Source organism: Aspergillus karnatakaensis (assembly GCF_047715665.1).
Source record: "Aspergillus karnatakaensis strain CBS 102800 unplaced genomic scaffold BJY04scaffold_100, whole genome shotgun sequence".
In the NCBI taxonomy this organism is placed as follows: Eukaryota; Fungi; Ascomycota; class Eurotiomycetes; order Eurotiales; family Aspergillaceae; genus Aspergillus; species Aspergillus karnatakaensis.
The window spans coordinates 21,064-39,374 of NW_027395812.1; the positions used below are offsets into that span (position 1 = coordinate 21,064).

General features: G+C 50.9%; 2 protein-coding genes across 2 annotated transcripts; both read right to left on the reverse strand.

The window, feature by feature from the left end:
* Window positions 1-1,002: 1,002 nt before the first annotated feature.
* Window positions 1,003-3,791, reverse strand: BJY04DRAFT_10525 (CCCH zinc finger and RRM domain protein). The gene is made up of 5 exons (XM_073708012.1): window positions 3,500-3,791; window positions 3,321-3,439; window positions 2,622-3,251; window positions 1,564-2,570; window positions 1,003-1,498 (listed from the first exon to the last, which is right to left on the reverse strand). The coding sequence occupies exons 1-5, from the start codon at window positions 3,562-3,564 to the stop codon at window positions 1,139-1,141; spliced, it is 2,181 nt and encodes a 726-aa protein (XP_073564483.1). The 5' UTR covers window positions 3,565-3,791; the 3' UTR covers window positions 1,003-1,138.
* A 529-nt stretch (window positions 3,792-4,320) lies between these two features.
* BJY04DRAFT_224776 (putative fermentation associated protein (Csf1)) lies at window positions 4,321-18,110 on the reverse strand (the record flags this gene model as incomplete). The annotated part of the gene is made up of 8 exons (XM_073718060.1): window positions 4,321-4,338; window positions 4,391-6,169; window positions 6,221-6,876; window positions 6,930-6,987; window positions 7,081-7,096; window positions 8,462-17,911; window positions 17,973-18,008; window positions 18,055-18,110. The coding sequence occupies 8 exons, from the start codon at window positions 18,108-18,110 to the stop codon at window positions 4,321-4,323; spliced, it is 12,069 nt and encodes a 4,022-aa protein (XP_073564484.1).
* Window positions 18,111-18,311: the final 201 nt, after the last annotated feature.

The following is an 18,311-nucleotide window of genomic DNA, read 5'->3' on the forward strand; positions in this document are numbered from 1 at the left end:
GTCCAGACACAGATCCATCATATTCCCGAATATGCCCCCGTGGTACCAAGCTCAAAGTCCAAAATACCAAAACGGACAGGACGTCGACGGCTAGCACCAAGAGCCCAACGAAGATAAAACACCAAAGCTCAAAGCCAGTTGCATTCTCAAAAAGAGAGATCTCAGATGAGTCCATTGTCTTTGGAGACAAGATCTTATCAAAACACTCGTCTCACATACATACTGTTCATCGTAGCCATCTCCAGGAAGGGTTCTGCGGCCTTATAGCGTTCCTCTCCTTCCAGCCATGTAGATCGAGGAACACTTTAAACACCATCTGTAGCGTTGATTAGGGTACATGTGAATTAATAAACTTATTGGGGTTGAGCTGGCTGTTCCTATCATGCCGCAAGTGCTCGATGATGTCATGGTATGTCATGTTTACTATTATATATACATAAATATATATATAGATACTACCCACAAAGCCGGAAACACTGTAGAGTGTCCTAACCAGCAGGGCTTCCATGGAAATATCTCTGAAATAGGAGGAAATAAGAACAAGAAATGGTCATTTTTATACGACTACCTACCTAGTACGGGGGTGCTCTTTCCTCACTGGGCATATGTCGGTTGTGCCTGCTATACATGGGAGGTAGGGGGGCGAGGAAGGTACGATGGTCGGGCCCGGGGGCTGATTGTTCCTTCCAGATCTGGTATATGTTCTGGCTACGGGTCCACTTACTTTAGGAAGGTGCGATGGGGGGACCTCCGGGATAGACTGGCTGTGCTTTCTGTTTTAGGTTGTCCGGCACCCGTTACAGGAATGGAATATATATTACTGGGGTAACACTATGATGCGTATGATGCGCTTGCTGGAGTTAGGGCGAGGGTCTTCAGTGTGCGATGCGCCTGACTGGTGTCCTTGGGACCTTTGCGTACTTTCAGGGCACAGGAGACTAATACGCTACATGATCCCGCTGGAAGGGAAGGCTAGGGTTGGTATAGATAGAAACGATAGATGGAAAGATGGCTGATCTCTTTCTATTAAACAACAGCATACATACATACATGGCCCCTTTTACTCAAGAACCCGACTCAAGCGAAAACGTCCTTTCTATACGGACAAATGGCATGGCGGACGACAAGCGATTCGCAATCACTCAACTCCCCAACTATCATCCACCTCCGCAACATCATAATCCACATCCGCATTCATATTCACGTCCTTGCCCCTGTTAGCCCCATTCTGGTCGCCTACGCCAGAATCCATGATTGTATCCTCATCAAGGCCGCCCTTGCCCTCTGTCTCTGACGGCGTAGCCGCTGCTTGGTTGTTTGACGCCGAGGGTAGAGAGATAGGCGGGTTGGGCACCCAAGTAAGCTGCACCTCGCCGACAGAGGGGATATTGTGCGGGCCGTACATGAATTTCTCGGCAATGTAGCGCTCCTTGAAGGCGATGATCAACGAGTTTGCTTCGCTGGGGTTGGGTGTTATGGATTCATATTCGCCGACGCCCTGGATACATGATTAGCCTTGGTGAACTTGAGGTTAGGATAGGGTGGTACATGAGTGGGACATACGATAAGGAACTGGCGGAACGCCTCGTCCTGCTCAGAATTAGGCTTTATACCCGAGACAGCCACGCGTTTCGGCCGGTTGTCCAGCCGCAGAACGCCACCGCGGCCTCGTGCAGCAAAGCCGCCTCGCCCGCGATACGAGCCCCGATATGACGGGTCGTAGCCGCGACCACGTGGTGGGTAGCTGCCACGGCCTCTCCCGCGGCCGCGGTATGAACCTGAATCAGGATGGTTGTTGGGATCGAGGCCTAGGCTCTGAGCTTCGGCTTCGAGGGCCGCGAGTTGAGCTCGCAGCTTCTTGGTCTGTTCGCTGGCATTCTCGTCAGAGGGCGATTGGGCTGCGCCGCCGTCAGGGGTTGCGCTGCCGGATGAGGCGCCTCCGATCCGTTGGAGGAGGCGTTGTTTCTCTTCTTCTTGCTTTTTCATCAGTTCTTCACGTTGTTTTTCTAGAGCTTGTTTTGCTTCTTCGGTTTCTTTGCGGCGCTTGGCTTTCTCTTCGTGTGCCTTCTGAGCGGCTTCTTGTTGTCTTTGGAATTCTTCTGGGTCGAAGGGCTGGGAGTCCTCACGGCTTTCATTGCCTCCTGGACGCTGGTCATTTCGGTCACCCTTTGATTTGTGCCAGTAGACCTTGACGAATCGGTTGTCGAAGATAACCTTAGGGCTGGACCAGGCACGCTTGGCAGCAGCATGATCGATGAAAGTTACCAAAGCCAGCTTTTTATGCACCTGGAGCGAGATATCCGTGACTTCTCCGTACTGGGAGAAGAACTCTCTAATGGAGGAATCATCGAGCTTGTCGTCTGGAATCTGCTCTACAACAATGGTCGTTACGGATTGGTCCTCGTTCGGTCCAGTAGCAGAAAACTCCGAGCGACGGCCACGGTTTGCAAAGCCGCCTCTATCTCCGCCACGGCCACGACCTCGTCCACGGCCTCTATCATTGCCGCGCATTGAGTTATCTGGTAGGGGCCTAAAGTCCGAAACAATATTTGACGCTTTAGGATCATATTCTAGGACAGTTAGCTTGCCATAAATGGACCGCAAGTCTCCATGACACTCACCGTCATTCTTCGCATTCGGGACCATGTCATGCGAATAAGGGCAAGCATCGCCCAGATAACAGATCCCCTGCGTCTCGTAAAACGGACACCTCTCTGAGCTCTTCTGCCCCATCTGATCTGGCTGCTGGCCAGCACCACCACCCGGCGGCATAGGCATAGGCGGCATTCCCGGCATCTGCGGAAATCCCATACTCTGCAAAGCCATCATCGCCGCCATCGGGTCATTCTGGTCGAACCCAGGAAACGTAGGAGGAGGCATCGGCGGGAATCCACCAGCAGCGGGATGAGGAAATTGACCAGGGCCGCCTGCGGCATGGTGACCATCTCTCACCATCCAGTCGCCTCGCCCTCCACGTCCGCGCCGCGGGTTCTTAAAGTTTCGATGGTGCGGGACATCTTCCCGGCCTTGATCTGTGCTGAAACCATCGTCATATGTGCGTTTACGGCTGTTAGTCGAATTCTCAAAGGGCGCTTGAGGAGTGCAGGGTCCGTTCATAGGGCCGGTTGGTATATTCGGAAGGTTTGGCTGAGCATCCATTGCCGTGCTTTGAGGGGCCTGTGCTTGGGTCGGGGCGGGCTGTTGCTTTGGCGCGAACGTAGCAAAGAGCTCTTGGACGAAATCGGCAGTGTCTACCCGTCAACCAAGGTATTAGCTCTCATGAATCCCCATGCAAGAACCAGCAGGGTAAATAAACTCACGCTCTCGCAAAAAGTCCTCAAGGTTCTCCACGGAGGCTGTCCGAATCTCATCATCGGGGGCATCAGTTCTGATAAGAGCGAGAACATAGTCCGCAAGCACATCCGAGTCGGCATCAGAGCTATACAGTAATTAGCGGGTGATAACTCCTGAGGCTCGTGCGGCGCGCGGGATCGCCTACATGTCCTCCAACTTTTTCACCACCCATTTCTTGACCTCTTCCGCCTGATCTTCTGTCAACTGCATGGCGGCAGAATCTTGCAACAATAGTAGACGGCGGTATAACGAGGTTGGAGACGTTGCTACCAGATGCAGCAAGGAGAGAGCTTGAGCGAATGAGCGAAGCCTGAGTGATTGCTGCAGTTGTGTGTTGTATCACACAAATTGCGTTACGGTAGACGTTGATAGAGGGCGAAGTATTAGGTCATCGTTCGATCAAAGAGTGAAATCCAGGTGAAGTGTGGAACTCGAAGGCAGACCGGAGTAGCGAAAAAAGAGCTCTGCGGCGGTCCGGAGGAGCTGTGACATGCGCGCAGCCCGAAGCGCGGATGCGGATACAATGACCACGTGACAGTCCGGGACCTACAGAGTACAGACATCACCTTGCGACTTCAAAATACCTTGTCACAGTGCAGGTACAACGAGACTTTAAGATTTCAATGATGATAGATCGGAAATGAACTCTACAGGGAGAAATTGAACATCTGAACTAATATCATTTTTCGTGTCCAACTAGAGAATAGCAGCTAGCTCATAAAGCCCTCATAGTCGTTAACGTAACAAAAGGAAAAGCAAAAAGGCCATAGCAAATGCATGAGCACACCGGTTTCTACTGCTCTAGTTAATCGAAAACCCATACGACATTAAGCTGTAATTGCGTCGGTTTATTTTCTTCGCGGTTGTCTCCCTTAGCATTGGCCGGGTATTGCGTTCATCAACTTCATAAACATAGGATTCCAACCCAAACAGACTTGAAACCTAGTCGGTTTGTAGAGAACGTTTTTACAGCTTGTCGTAGTACTGTGATAATATTAGCATATGAACATTCTGCATGATTGAGAAGATAACTTACGTTCTCGTAACCAGGGACCTGCTCCTTGATACCCTTGCGCTTACGCATCTCAGTAACGATCTGACCAGGCTTAGTGGTGGTGTCAAGAGGAGAACCACCAGGAAGAACAGCCCAGTGATCGAAGACGGACTGAGGGAAGGCCTGGCCACCAGTGGCTTGGCGGAGCTCTCCGGGGAAACCGAAGGACTCGTTGACGGGCAGGTAAGCCTTGACGTTGAAGAGGGGAGTACCAGGGCGCTGCTCCTCAGTGTAGACGTGACCACGACGGCGGGTAAGGACACCGTAGATACCACCCATGGCCTGCTCGGGCACCTGGATCTCGACGTTGAAGATGGGCTCGAGGATACCGGGGTCAGCAAGCAGAGTAGCAGCGTACAGGACACGACGAGCGGTAGGAATGATCTGACCACCACCACGGTGAATGGCATCAGCGTGGAGGGTAACATCAAGGATGTTGAAGCGGACGGAGCGCAGGGGCTCCTCGGCAATGGGACCCTCACGGGTAGCCCACTGGAAACCGGAGACAACGGAATCCTTGATTTCGTTGAGGTACTGGACGGCCTTGGTCTGGTCGACGAGCAAGTTGGCACCGGAGGTGTCGGGACCGAAGCACCAAATCTTACGGGCATCGGTGACATCCCAGCCGTGCTCGTCAGCAAGGACACGGGCACGGATCTTGAAATCGTCACGGGGGCTGATCTTGCCGGCCTCAATGGCCTTGGAGACCTCCTCGTCAAGGGGCTGGGCAGTGAGGTACAGACGGTTGTGCTTGTTGGGGGACTTGGAGAGAGCAGTCATGCTGGAAGTGCCAGAGACAGTCTCACGGTAGGAGACGACGGGGTCGGAGATGCGGAGAGGGACACCAGCGTGGTCCTCCTCAAGATCCTTCAAGCAAATCTCGAGATGGAGCTCACCAGCACCAGCAACGACGTGCTCACCAGACTCGTTGATCATGGTCAGGACGCAAGGGTCGGACTTGGAAAGACGCTTGAGACCTTCGACAAGCTTGGGGAGATCACCAGCGTTCTTGACCTCAACGGAGCGCTGCACGACGGGGGAGACGGAGAACTTCATGACCTTCAGGTTGTGAGCAGTCTCGGAGGTGGTAAGAGTACCAGACTTGAGCAAGAACTGGTCAACACCGACGAGACCAACGATGTTACCGGCGGGGACATCCTCAATGGGCTCGACGAAACGACCCATCATGAGAATGGTACGCTGAATGCTCTTGATGAACAGATCCTCCTTCTTGCCAGGGGTGTAGTTAGGACCCTGGATGCGGACCTTGAGACCGGACTTGACGGTACCGGCGTAGACACGACCGAAAGCGTAGAAACGTCCCTTGTCGGAGGTGGGCACCATCTTGGAGACGTAAAGCATGAGAGGGGCCTTGGGGTCACAGTCACGGATACCAATGCAAGCCTCGTCGTCGGAGGGACCCTCATACAGAGTCTCGGCACGGTACTTCTGGGCAGTGACGGGGGAGGGAAGGTGAATACAGATCATCTCCAACATGGCATCAGCGGCGGGCAGGAACTTGCGCATAACAGTCTTGAGGAGCTGCTTGCCAACGAGGTCCTTCTCCTCGTTGGTGAGCTTAACCTCGAGCTTCTCAAGAAGGCCGGGAATCTGATCCTTCTTGTCGTTGTTGATGAGCTGGAAGATCTTGAAGATGGGGTCCAAGATGAACATGTTGAAAGCACGCTCAACGGGCTTGCCATCGATCTCAGGAGCAGTCTTGGTCCACTTCTTGGTCTTGGGGTTGAAGTAGTTGTCACCCTAGGATCTGGTCAGCAGCTATTCAGCATTGTGACGTGCGTGATTGCTTACCCAGAGACGCTCAAGCATCTTCTTGCGGTCAACACCGAACTTCTTGGCGAACTTAACGGCGAACTGGCGGACGGTGAAAGCCCAGCCGTGGAGACCGGAGCCGAAAGCAACGGTACCCTTCTCGGGGTAGACCTGGACGTCACCGAGGGCCTTGTCCTCGTAGGTAGCGATGATGACGTTGACGGACTCGACGGTACGGGCGAAAGACTGGTAAAGATCTTCCTTCTGGACCTGAAGTTCGAGAAGAGCACGGTCGACCTTGTTGATGATAAGAACGGGCTTGATACGCTCAGTCAGAGCCTGACGGAGCACAGTCTCGGTCTGGACGCAGACACCAGAGACACAGTCGACGACGACGAGAGCACCGTCGGTGACACGGAGAGCAGCAGTGACTTCGGAGGAGAAATCAACGTGACCGGGGGAATCGATCAAGTTGATCAAGAACTCAGAACCGTCGACGGCCTGGGGGATTTCCTTGAGATCCTCCTCATCGGGGAACTTGGCGTACAGGGAGATGGCAGTGGACTTGATGGTGATACCACGCTCCTGCTCGTCAGGACGGGTGTCCATGAAACGGGCATCACCAGCCTTGGCCGCAGCAATGATACCGGCACGCTGGACCAGGGAGTCACTGAGGGTGGACTTTCCGTGATCGACTAGACACACTCAGTACTCAGTTGATAGCAGGTGGGATTTGTCGAATACGAACCGTGAGCAATGACGGACATGTTACGGATGTTGGCCTTGCGGTCCATGAGGGAGCGGAGCTACAGGTATTGTTAGTTCCATCTGTCCTCCTAACCGATATGAAAATTTTGATAGCTCCGTGACGATGCTCGGGCGCAGAGGGAACGGCATACCTCCTCGATAGTGAAGCTATAAAACAGCACGTTAGCAAACTGACCAAATCCATTTTCTCATGATCATTTCCAGTATCCCACTGATGATGAACGGGTGGACAACATACTTAACCATCTTGACGGTGTTTTTTCTGTCAAAGCCTTGGAGGCGGGGTAGGGGAAGAAAAAAGGTAAAGAGAAAAAAAGATCAAGCAGAAAACGACACACAAAGGATCAGGACCGAGAGCTAGCTCGACCTGACGATGACCTGAGATGAAAAAAGGGCCTATGTGCGCTGCTCCAGAGGGAGAGACTGAGGAGAGGAAGAGGGATGGGAAGAGAGGCAGAGGAGGAGGGAGGAGAGAGAGAGAGGGGAAGAGAGAGAAAAGACGAGTGAGTTAAGAGGTCGTGGGGCGGCCGGTGGTTGGTTTTTTCCCGAGTCCAAATCTGGATGTGCGTTTTTTCCCACCCAATTCCCGCTTGTGCCCCTCCAATGCCCGTCTATCTCCGGCCTCTCATCTACAAGGACCATCCCTATGCTATGACTGCTTTCTTTTAGATTATACTTGTTGCCACGGCTCTGATTTCTCAGCCGAAGTTGCTGTATTGCAGGCATCCAAACCCGCTGACGGGGTTGCAAACTCTGTGGCATCATGAGATCGCACGGTTGGCTGCCATCAACTCCCTCGTAAAAAACTTGTCAGACCCTGACTCAAAATAACCTTTTGAAGTCATCCTTTTTACTCATAAAGAGTCACTACTCACTACGCGATTGCTCTCACTGTCTGTCCACGGTAACCAGCGGCCAGCCTTACAAACTTCAAGACGGGTTGGTAATCAACCTACAAGTTACAACCTCATCCTCATGCTCGGGCACACCGCTGTATTTCAAACCTGAGCTAGCCAATCGTAGCTCTAGTAAGCTCTATTTTGCCACAGGCTTCCTTCACGGTTCACCTAGGTATCGAGTCAACCGCACTACGACAGTTCGAGTCGACTCAGTCGAGCTATTCTGCTATCAGGCCTGGTGAGGGGCATTGGTGGGGTAACCGCTGATTAATCTTTGAAAGCTCTGCAAGCTCTGCAATGTTACAAGCTCTGATTGGCTACATTGAGCTTGAAACAGGATTCACAGTCCCAGAATGGACTAGCTCCATCTTTAGCGGGCACAATGAGCCCGCTCGTTGGGTGTACATTCCCTGATTCGGCTTGTAGCATTGCTGCTTTAACTACCAGCCCCATACATCAGGCAAGAGTTTAGAACAGAAATGAGGTCTATTCAAGACATGGGTATACCAACATCGCTAATAATACAAAAGTCATATATACAAATCAATCTATAGGTGTTGCTGTTGGCATGACAGACAGAACTCATCAAGAAGACCATAATATCTTCCCATACGCATCCTCGACCTCCTTCGCGATTTCCAATAAAGTCACAATAATGATCTGATGCGTGACATTAGGCAGCTTATCCCGTTGCAAACCGATCCACTCAAGCGGTGGCGTTGCCTCACCCATATCACGTAGCTGCGGTGTCTCAATTACCGGCGGCTGAATCGCCACATAGTGGTACTTGGACTGGGGCACATTAACAACCGCAGTGATTTTTTCTTGCTGGTCATGATTCTCCCCGCCACCTTCTCCATTCAAGCCTCCCGTGATGCGCACAGCCGACGGCGGAAGCGGCTTGCCTAATCGTGAAGCTAAGGCGCGAGAGTGGCCCTCCCACATGTCCCTGATAAAGCTGATGCGGGAGTAATTCCACCCAACGTCGACCTTGCCTTCGAAGCTGCTGCGGAAGATATAGTCGATTTGATTCGACCCTGGGCTTTGCCACGTTTCCATGATGGCTACCACACGTGGAACCTTTAAGATTGTTCCTCCGCGGGTTTCTATAACTCGGGCTGCAGTCTCGCTGACGAGAAGCTTTTCGACAGTGACAGGGTCGCCTCGGGATATCGGGGAAAGCGCGACGCGCAGCTGTCCGAGGGTAAGGCCAAGAGCACTATGAATTCTGCCAGTGTCCAACGACACATCGAACCGAGCCTGTGCCTCACGAGCTTCCAGCTTGAAGACATGGTTGTCGAAGAATGTGCTTGGGAAGACTCCAATGTGAACTGCGTGGATTGTCACGACCACTCCAGTCTGTAAGGAGATTGGAGCTTCTTCAGCCTTCTCTTCCGCTTGCTCCGGTGATTTGGGGCTTGATACATCGTTCTTATCTGAGAAGACTGAGCTCTTCCTGCGGAGGTATCTCTCAATCTCTTTCAACGACGCCTCGTATGCAGCTTGCTTATCCTGCATAAGGCGCTGCCAAGCCTGGAACAGCGCGAGGGCTTGGGATGCAGTCAAAGTTGTGCAGAAAACTTGCACCTCGCCTCCATCCAGTATACTGAACAGTCGCTCGTTCGACCCATCTGGTGACCCACCCACGTTGTACATCAAGAAGTCGAAGGAGGCTATGTGTGCTATGAGGAACGGCTGGTAGTCGAAAGAGACTTTGACCTGGAGTTGATCAAACGAGATCGAAGCCTGTATCAAAGGCGTTCGGATTTCAGAACATTCCTCCGGCCAGTTAATCGAGGTGCGAACTTTGATGGTCTGGAATTCCGCTAATCCGCTCAGTCTGCCCTTACTTTCTATTCCAACCCTTTTGAGACCCACACAAAGGATTTGCTCACGATCAGAGGTCTTTTGAGATGAAAGCCATAAATCGTTGATGGCGAACTGTGCTTTGCCCAACGTTGACCCCATATCAAGCTGGATCTCTAATTTTTCGATGGCGATGGTCGTGTTCCAAGGGAAGGCTGGCGCAGAGGCAACTTGTTGGTAACGCTGCACTATGTAGGCTTGTGTCTCCTCGGGCTGTGGTTTCAAGCTTGCAGCCGACTCCGATGGGTCATTCGTTGGAACCCAAATTTCACGGAAAAGTAGCAAATCTTGCATCTGCCTCACATTGAGCATGAGTTGCACCGGGCTAACACGTAGAGCGGCCGAGATACCCTTTGCCTTGCCAAGGTGTCTGCTGTTCATCAATGACATGACAATCGAGTTCACCTCGAAGCTAGCAGTGGCTTCATTGGAGTACACATGTTTGACAGACGCTCCAAAGTCGTTGAAGACCACAGACAATGCAAGCAAACGTTCCTCGTCATCAGATTTAACAGTGTTGACCGCAACATACACGCTCTCGAATCCCGCAGTAGCGGCGACTCGAGCAATAGGCTGACAACTCAAACTGAACTCCTGTTTGCAGATCAAGAGACCGAGGTTCAGCTTACACCGGCCAAGTACTGAAGTAGGATCGTTTTCGTCGAGTGGTGTATCTTGCATGAGTCTTTGTGGCTGCAGCATCATAGCACTGGATGGTCTTCTGGGCTTCGTTTGCTCGCCCATGACCTCCTTGACTGTGGTTGACATCTGCTTCATCAATGGGACAATACTCGGGTACAAGACATTGTTGGAGGCGTCTATCTTTAATTCTGCATTGAGCGTAGATTCTGTATCGGCGCTGTCCTCGAACTGAACTTTTAGCGCCACACCAGGCGCACGCAATGTTGCGTTCGCTACCGAGTTGTCATGGGAGAATTGACCATACTTAGACTCAGATGCCCGATGTCCTTTCAGAGTCGCCGTGAGGAGTGTTTGCTGATCATCACTCTGCCTCCCCTGGAGAGAAACAATAGCACCAGCAAAGTCAACGTCAACAAGTACCGAGCGCAAACGTTTATTCCCGAATAAAGACCCGGGTTTCGTATTGCTGTCTGAGGGTTTCGACAAGTTTATCGAGTTAGCATCTCGGATAGTGCTGACGGCGGAAGCAATTGAGTTGCGTATCATGTTGCCGGGCGAAATAAAGTCAGATGTAAGTCGAATATCCAGCGATTTGCCTGCGGCCTGGAGAGCGACACGGACGTCTTCGCCTCCCGAAGAATATGCCACATTGAAAACCACCTCCGGTAGCAGAGCTGAATTAAGAGCGCGCTTCCTTCTATCGCCTGATGCAGGTACCATTTGGAGCTGGATATTTTCGATCCGGAGCTTGGCAGAATTGGTCTTCTTATTTGACAAATCCACACGCTTGATCGAAAACACTAGGTCGTCGGGCCTCCTTTGTGATGTAGCCTGGGCAAAGGTGGCCATGTTCCAAGCTACTTGAATGTTGTTTAAGTCTAGAGAGAATATCGCACCAAATAGATCATCAGCATGGTGGTTATCAGGCATCTGAACACTGGGGATCCTTGAAGGGTTCGGTTTTGTCTGCGAGTGAACGCGATGGCGCAGCTTTTTGAACCGCTTGACTTCATGAGAGAGGTCGAGTGTCTTCATGCGTTCCTGCAGGTGAGCCGCCACATCGACTATGAGTGCAGCCGCTTCGGGGAAGAGGTCTATGTTGCAATTCCTACTCGTCAGGTGGAATGCTTGCAAAGTCTTGCCATTCTCATCGGTCGTAGAGCTTCCTCTAACCTTGGCATCAATGGCAAAACTGCAGTACGAGTGGGCATTGGATGATCCCTTTCTGCTTAGATCAAAGCTTATGCGGGAGGTATTGACATGGAATTCGGGGAACTCTTTCGGATAGCCAGAATCGAGGCCATTGTTGAGTCGCATTCGTACCATTCCCAGGTTAAATTCCATATCAGCTGAATAATCCTTACCATTCAAGCCAGGTGCTGTCGCGTGTATCTTCGTCCCGGCCATCGTGGTTCGAGCTTTATAGAGGAAGACTGAGTCGGATGTCTTCTTCTCGGGTTGGGGGGCTGCGGTGTCCATCGTGATGACTTCTTTAGAATGGGCTATCAACGACTCCGTGTTCTGCTTGAGGTCGGAAATCAAATGAGAAAATTCAGGCCTAGTCAGAACACCAAGGAGACTTCTGACAGCACTAGCCTCGAGCTCTATAAGCTCAATCGTGATGTCAATCTCCATCTCCGTACGGCCGGGTGATGTGCGAGCCATAATACGCCCATTGATTGGGGGTATCCCTAGTTCAGTTAAAGGTTCCCATTTACCTCGATCGTTGGAGAAGAAGGTATGAGCATTCTGTTTCAGGTCGAAATCGATCTCCATTTTCGCGTCAAATTTGGAAATGATGGATGCTCTTGCTACCTCGCCCGATATGACATACGTCAGGGAGGGAAGAATGCGGAAGCTCAGCCGGTAATCGTCCAGGAATGTTGCGACCTGAAATTTGTTCTTCGTTGATTTTATATCCATAGGGTTGTCGTCAGGTCGGCGGGCTGAAAGGTCCATGTTCTTGAATAGTTTGTGGACAAACTGGATCTCATCCTCTATTAAACGGTCTGCCATATGAGCGAGACCCAGGGGATCCTCGTTCAGGTCATATCGAAGCCTTCTGCTCGACACTGCTATCTTCCAGTCATGCTTTGACTCAGACTGCGTTTCCTCAGTGAGGCGGGAACAGTAAACATGTGGATCTGTGAATTTCCACTGCATTATAAGCTGCGATAGGCTGGACATATCCAGGGAGGATGTTTCAGAGCTTATCAGCAGGCTCATGCTTTTTCTTTGTCCGTCTAGCGGGCTCAGAACAGCCGAGCTTCTGAGAGCCTTCCCAACGAGTGCCAGTTTCAAGTTGATACCGTCAATGATCAAGGCACCAAGATCGGTACCAAAGATAAACTGCAATTCGCTCGATTCTTTGGAGACACTTGCCTGATCAGCATCTGGATCGGAAGTTGCAGATTCAAGGGTGACGGTAGACATGGTATTCAGGAGACCTTCAACCAAGTGGAGAATTTCCCACCGTAACCGGAAGCTGGTCGAAGAGCAATAGGACTCGACGACCAGGAGAGATTTCTTGTTCTTGATGGTGTCAATATTCGGGGGTGTAGAAGATACAGCAGTCGACAAGTCTTGGACAACAAAATCACTTTCCCTCGGCCCAGGATCGATAGAGAAACGGAACAATTTGACCGTAGAAGTAAAACATGCCGCTGATGGCGCGGCCTCAGGAACTGTTTCTGATGGGCCCCATATCCGTCGCATCACATAGCTCTTCTCGACATGCGCTAAATCCCAGACACGCCACTGATCAAAACTGGACTGAACGATGTCTTTCGCATTCGAGGGTAAAGTCAGGTCATCATGGCAGCATTCCCGGTCCAGGTCTGACTGTTGCTCAATTGACAGGCTGTTGTAGACGTTACGAATCCGAGAAATGATCTTCCATGAATCGTGGTGCCGCAAATGTCCAGGGGCAATTCTGAGCATATACGAAATGCGCGTTAAGAACGCCGGGTCAGGCATACGTGCAGCCGATTGGGTAAGACGGTATATCAAGAAGCGCATACGCTTGTGGCGACGTGAAGAGCTGTGCTGTAAAGATGATGTGGCAGAATCCAGCATAGTAGTCGTGCGCCGAACAAGATGGGCCAGCTGTTCAACGGACTTGGTTGATGTGACAGTCTCAAACTCACGTATTTGCAAATTTGACCTGCTCATCGGTGAAGTCATCATCCAGAAACCAATGTCCCCGAGGTGACAGCTGACGCTAGATTTTTGGCGGTACAGATCGGATTGGCTGCTCTCTACCGATAATAAAAGATTTTCCACGGTGACATGGGCAGCGATGGTTTCACTAAGACCAGCAATAAGATCGCCTTTCTGCCGTTCGACCCTTGTCCTAAATGCTGTATTCAAGTGAGATATGTCAATCAGATACTCATCTCGAAAACTGGGGTCGTCAATATCAAGTGGTTCGTGGTTATTGACTAGCTTAATCGTTATTGCAGGAGCTCGGAGGGCAACAGTTGAGGCTTTCTTCGGTCTCTTCAAAGACTTCTCGTACGCCATGATGTCTGAGATAATGTCTTTCTGCAGAGAATCCAGCATTTGGACTGGATGTCGGAGCTGGAGGGATTCCACTAGTGCTGAGAGTATGAGGATGAAATCTGGGGTACAAAAGCCTCTGATACCTTCCTGTAGGTCTATCAGAAGATTAGTATAAGTGGTGTTGTCGTTCTCAAAAGGCGAAAATTGGGGATCGAATTTCGGTCTCGGAAGTTCTTCACGAGGAATATCGGCATTCGTGGGCTGACTTATTGGTAGTTTGGATGCGTCTAGCTTTATGCGATGGAGAGTAAAATTAGGGACATTCCACGTATTCGGGTTTGTTGAGGAACGAGACTGTCTCTGGGGGGTTCTTGATCGATACTGGGAGGTTTTCGATTCCGTAGCTATCCTGGGCTGCGATGGATGCTTGCGGTACTGACGGATTGAGGAGGAAAAACTCCGAGTCTCGCTCACGCTAGGTTGATTCTTGAGTCTACTGCCAGTGGTTGATGTATCTGGAGCGAGAAGGAAACTTTTAGAACTTCGACTCTTTTTGCCTAACGCAAATTCTTCTGATAAGCCCAACAAGCCAGTATCTCTGGTGAGAGGTTCAGGCATTGTTGGTACAGCAATAGTGGGTCGGGTTGAGGCGTTGTGATCCAGATACTGCGACTCTGGCTCAATTTCGTCCCAATCAAAGAGCAGCCACGACGTCCGCTGAGTTCTCTGGTCGTGCAATTTGATGTGGTCTTGTTGTAATTTTCGGGTCTCAACAATGTCGTCTCTTCGTTGAACCATTTTTAATTTTATTGTTGTTCGGAAAAGGGCTAACGGTTTGACCTCAGCTGGAAACTGCTTGACAGAGTTCCCAGGAGAGGAGCAACTGATGGCAGCCATCGATAGATGGGGTACAAGTAGACTCATTCGCTTTGAAAATCTTACATTCGCCCAGTCGTTGAAACTAATCGTTATTGCTTCCGAGCTCAGAAGAAGAGCTGCATCGTTCACGAGAACGGAGACATGAAGGGAGTCGATTCGTGCCCTTAGGAACGTCACATCATGAAGAGCAACCGGAAATAATGGTGGGAGTGCGTTCTCTTCATTATCAAAAGAGAAATCGAATGTTTGCAAGGCGCTGGCTAGCGATGCTAGAAAATTGGGTGAGCATTCACCAATGATTTTTCCAATATCAAAGTCCCAATTGCAAACGTAAGTTGGCTCCGCAGGAGGCAGACCAAATATGCGGTGTCCATAAACCGAAGCACCATCAATGAAAAGCTGAGCATCAGAGATTGAGGGAGCATTGCCCTTCGAACGTGATTCGAGAGCAGCTCTCACGGGAGATAGGGAGAATTGCAGGTCCATGTAGTAGTTTGTGAATCTGAGATCAACATCAAGGGAAGGGGTTGTGAGCCTCACGTAATTATGGTCATCGTACAGATTCTCCGGTAGCAGAAAGCATGCTTCGTCAACAGAGACGTGCAAGACAACGTCTAGATCATTCGTTTTCTTGTTGGGGTTGATTCCATGGTGTGCCGCAGACGCATCCCCGGAATAAGCGATTTCCTGGTATTCTTCCAGTGTCTTGAAGTGCACTTCTTCGCCAAAGTAATTCTCTTTCACAATCATAAAGGACTTAATGAGAAATCCGAATAGGTACAGCGTAGGAGCGACGCCATGCATATTGAGCATTAGAGTATCAGTAAGCTCAGGTGACGTGGAGAGAAAATAGCTGTAGTTGCCATCTATCGTCAAGCTTTGCAGGCTAGCTGTTTTTTTGTTCTTTAAGAAGGTATGCAGCGTGTCCCACATGGGCGCAACGAAGTCGATTTCAGCATCGAGGAGATGAACATCGAATGCCACAGCGTTTTGCTCGGCACGGTATTTGTCCAGGGGAATGATCGTCTTCGCAGTCAGTGTATCACCCTTGATTACAAGCAACCGATTGTCACTGAGGTCAGTGGGGTCGCTGACAATATTCGAGTCATTGACATTGGCATAAAGACGGATATTTGTGAACGACATGTTCAAGTGATAAATAAACGGCACAAAGGTGTAGTAATCTTGTGGCGGGCCAGATCCCCAATCGGTGATCAAATCTGTCAAGAGGAAGATGTGGTCGCGCAGCAAAAAAAGCTCCATATCCTGGCTGTTCACATCAAACCTCCAAACACGCTGCGTTTTCCAAGAGAGCGGAACAGAAATGTCACATGTGATTAATTGCCTGGGACAATTCCACAACAGCGCGTGGTTCACACTCGACGACATTCTCGAATCGCGAATGTCCAGGTCGAGTTGACTCGCAAATCCTGAACTTCCTGCCACCATATCCGCTGTGTAAGTGATGGTCGAATTGCCAGCAATGCGGAGCGAGAACCACCCAAAGGGCCGGATATCAGGCCCGAGATTGCCTTTCTCTCCCTCTGTAGCCCGAGTTTGTTTCCTGCGCTGTTGCTTCTTTAGTTTCGATGCACCTCGAACAGCATCCCCACGCCCTTTCCACTGCCAATCTTTAGAGGGTTCGCGCGTTGAAATATGAAGAATGGTCTCTTGATCAAACTCAATCCTGATCCGGAAAGCAGAGTTCCGTCGAGTCTCTCCAGGGCGCGGAGATTCGGCAGGCTGCGAATCTCGGTACGCGTTGGGGAAGAAGATATTTTGCAACCCGACCCGTTCTCGATCAGCCCAAGGCCCATAGTTGATGGTTCCGCCGTCAACACTCACGTCAATACCCCATTCTGGTGAAGGTGCGCGGTTGATGTTCGGGGTCTTCATCGGTGTCGATTTTGCAGCGGCAGCGGCATGTTCTTTGACAATCCCAGGGATATCCCAATAGTACGCAACGCTCATGCTAGGGCAATCCAAGATTGTAGAGTATCTGCCATATTCAATAAAGTCCCACTCCGAGTGGTCATCCTGACTACCCTGGTCGAGATAACGGGATAGTCCAACCCAGCGCGTATCATTACGCACATCGATGGGGTTTCGAAAGTCTGTAGTGGCACGCTGGTCGGGTAGGTGGAACGATTCGACTGAAGTCTGGAAGTAAGGTATGAGGTCGCGAACGCTGTGCCAGACTCTACGCTTCTGAAATTGATAGTTAAATATCGTGTCCCTTTTTCGCTTCGTGCCGGGTTTCTCTTCCCGCGCAGTACTTAGTCCCTTCGCAGCAGCCAGCTGAGTCTGTTTGAAATCCGGGTTGGGCCTCATCTGTATTATGGGGTGGTCGAATTTGAAGCTGAAGATTTGCCGATAGAGGTCCAGCTCGCTCGCAGCGCGGCTTGCTTCGATTAGACCAGTTGCGGAATCGAAGGTCGTGGTCAGCACAGATCTTGTATTCTCATTACCCATCACTATCGCCCCTTTTTCGCATTCCACCCTCAACGGTAAGATCTGTAAAAGTTTGGACAGACCTTCACCAAGTTCCTGCGCAGCCGCTTCATCTTGCCGAGACGTGCTCGTACCCAGGGGCGCTCCGGTACCACCAAGAGGCCCCTGTTCGAACGGGTTGTTGTTCGAGAAAGTCGTGTCGGTTCGATTTTCTTCTTTCAAGCTGGCCGCTGACGACGTACTCCCTGTATCCGGTGGATGAGGTCGGCCTGTCGGGCTGAATTCACTGAGAATGTTCTCGTATACCGGTGTCCGGTTGTATATAAACCACTCTAGGCCATAGAGCTTGGCCGTGATTCGACAAGGAAGCGTTGCAGAAGACCCAACTCCTCCTTCACCAGTGCCGTCGGCTTTGGTCCCAGTCTCGTCAACGTCTGATTGTTCGGTTCCGGTGGGGGTTCTGGCAGGTTTAGGGCGCGATAAATTCGTGCGCCTGACTGCGTGGTTCCAAAACCGCCAGGTGATAAAGCCTCCATGCACAAATATTGTCTCGTTCACACCATGGTACCGAATGCCCTTGAAGAATATCCTTCCTCCCAGCAGGGAGAACTGAAGCGCGTTTATGTCAACATAGACGCGATAGTAATACCACGTGTAGGCACGTATTCCGTACGATATAAGGGTCGCGAAGAGGCGGTTGAAGTATAGTAGGAAGAATAGCACGCTTAGGTCAAGCTGATTAGTGCTCGGTTCCGGGAGGGAAGATGTTAAGGGAAGCTACTTACAGGATGCAAGAAACTATAATCTGCAGTAGAAAGAACCTGAACAACGTCAGAAAGAGCAGGATAATTATGGCAGTAGAAATACCAGTTGAAGCTTGGATCCGGGGTCAGGGCCAAGGTGGTGAAGGATGAAGCGGCCATTTCGCGTTATCCGACAAGTCGCAAACGGCCTTCAACATGGCGCCAAAGTCAGGTTGCTTCCTTCACGACAACCTGGGGGATCGTATCCATCAAAACAAATCTAACCAAGTTCCAAAGAAACACAATAACGAAGCAACGCGCATCGGAGTGAAGCTGAGGCGACGAGAAGGTCCGAAGGCGGTGGGGGCGGCCGAGCGTAGA

Excerpts from the sequence above, each read along its gene's own strand:
- BJY04DRAFT_10525 (XM_073708012.1), bottom strand. The coding sequence starts at position 3,564 with ATGCAGTTGACAGAAGATCAGGCGGAAGAGGTCAAGAAATGGGTGGTG. Across the intron at positions 3,252-3,320 it reads TGAGGACTTTTTGCGAGAGC|ACACTGCCGATTTCGTCCAA; the intron begins GTGAGTTTATTT and ends GTTGACGGGTAG. Across the intron at positions 2,571-2,621 it reads CCCGAATGCGAAGAATGACG|AATATGATCCTAAAGCGTCA; the intron begins GTGAGTGTCATG and ends TAACTGTCCTAG.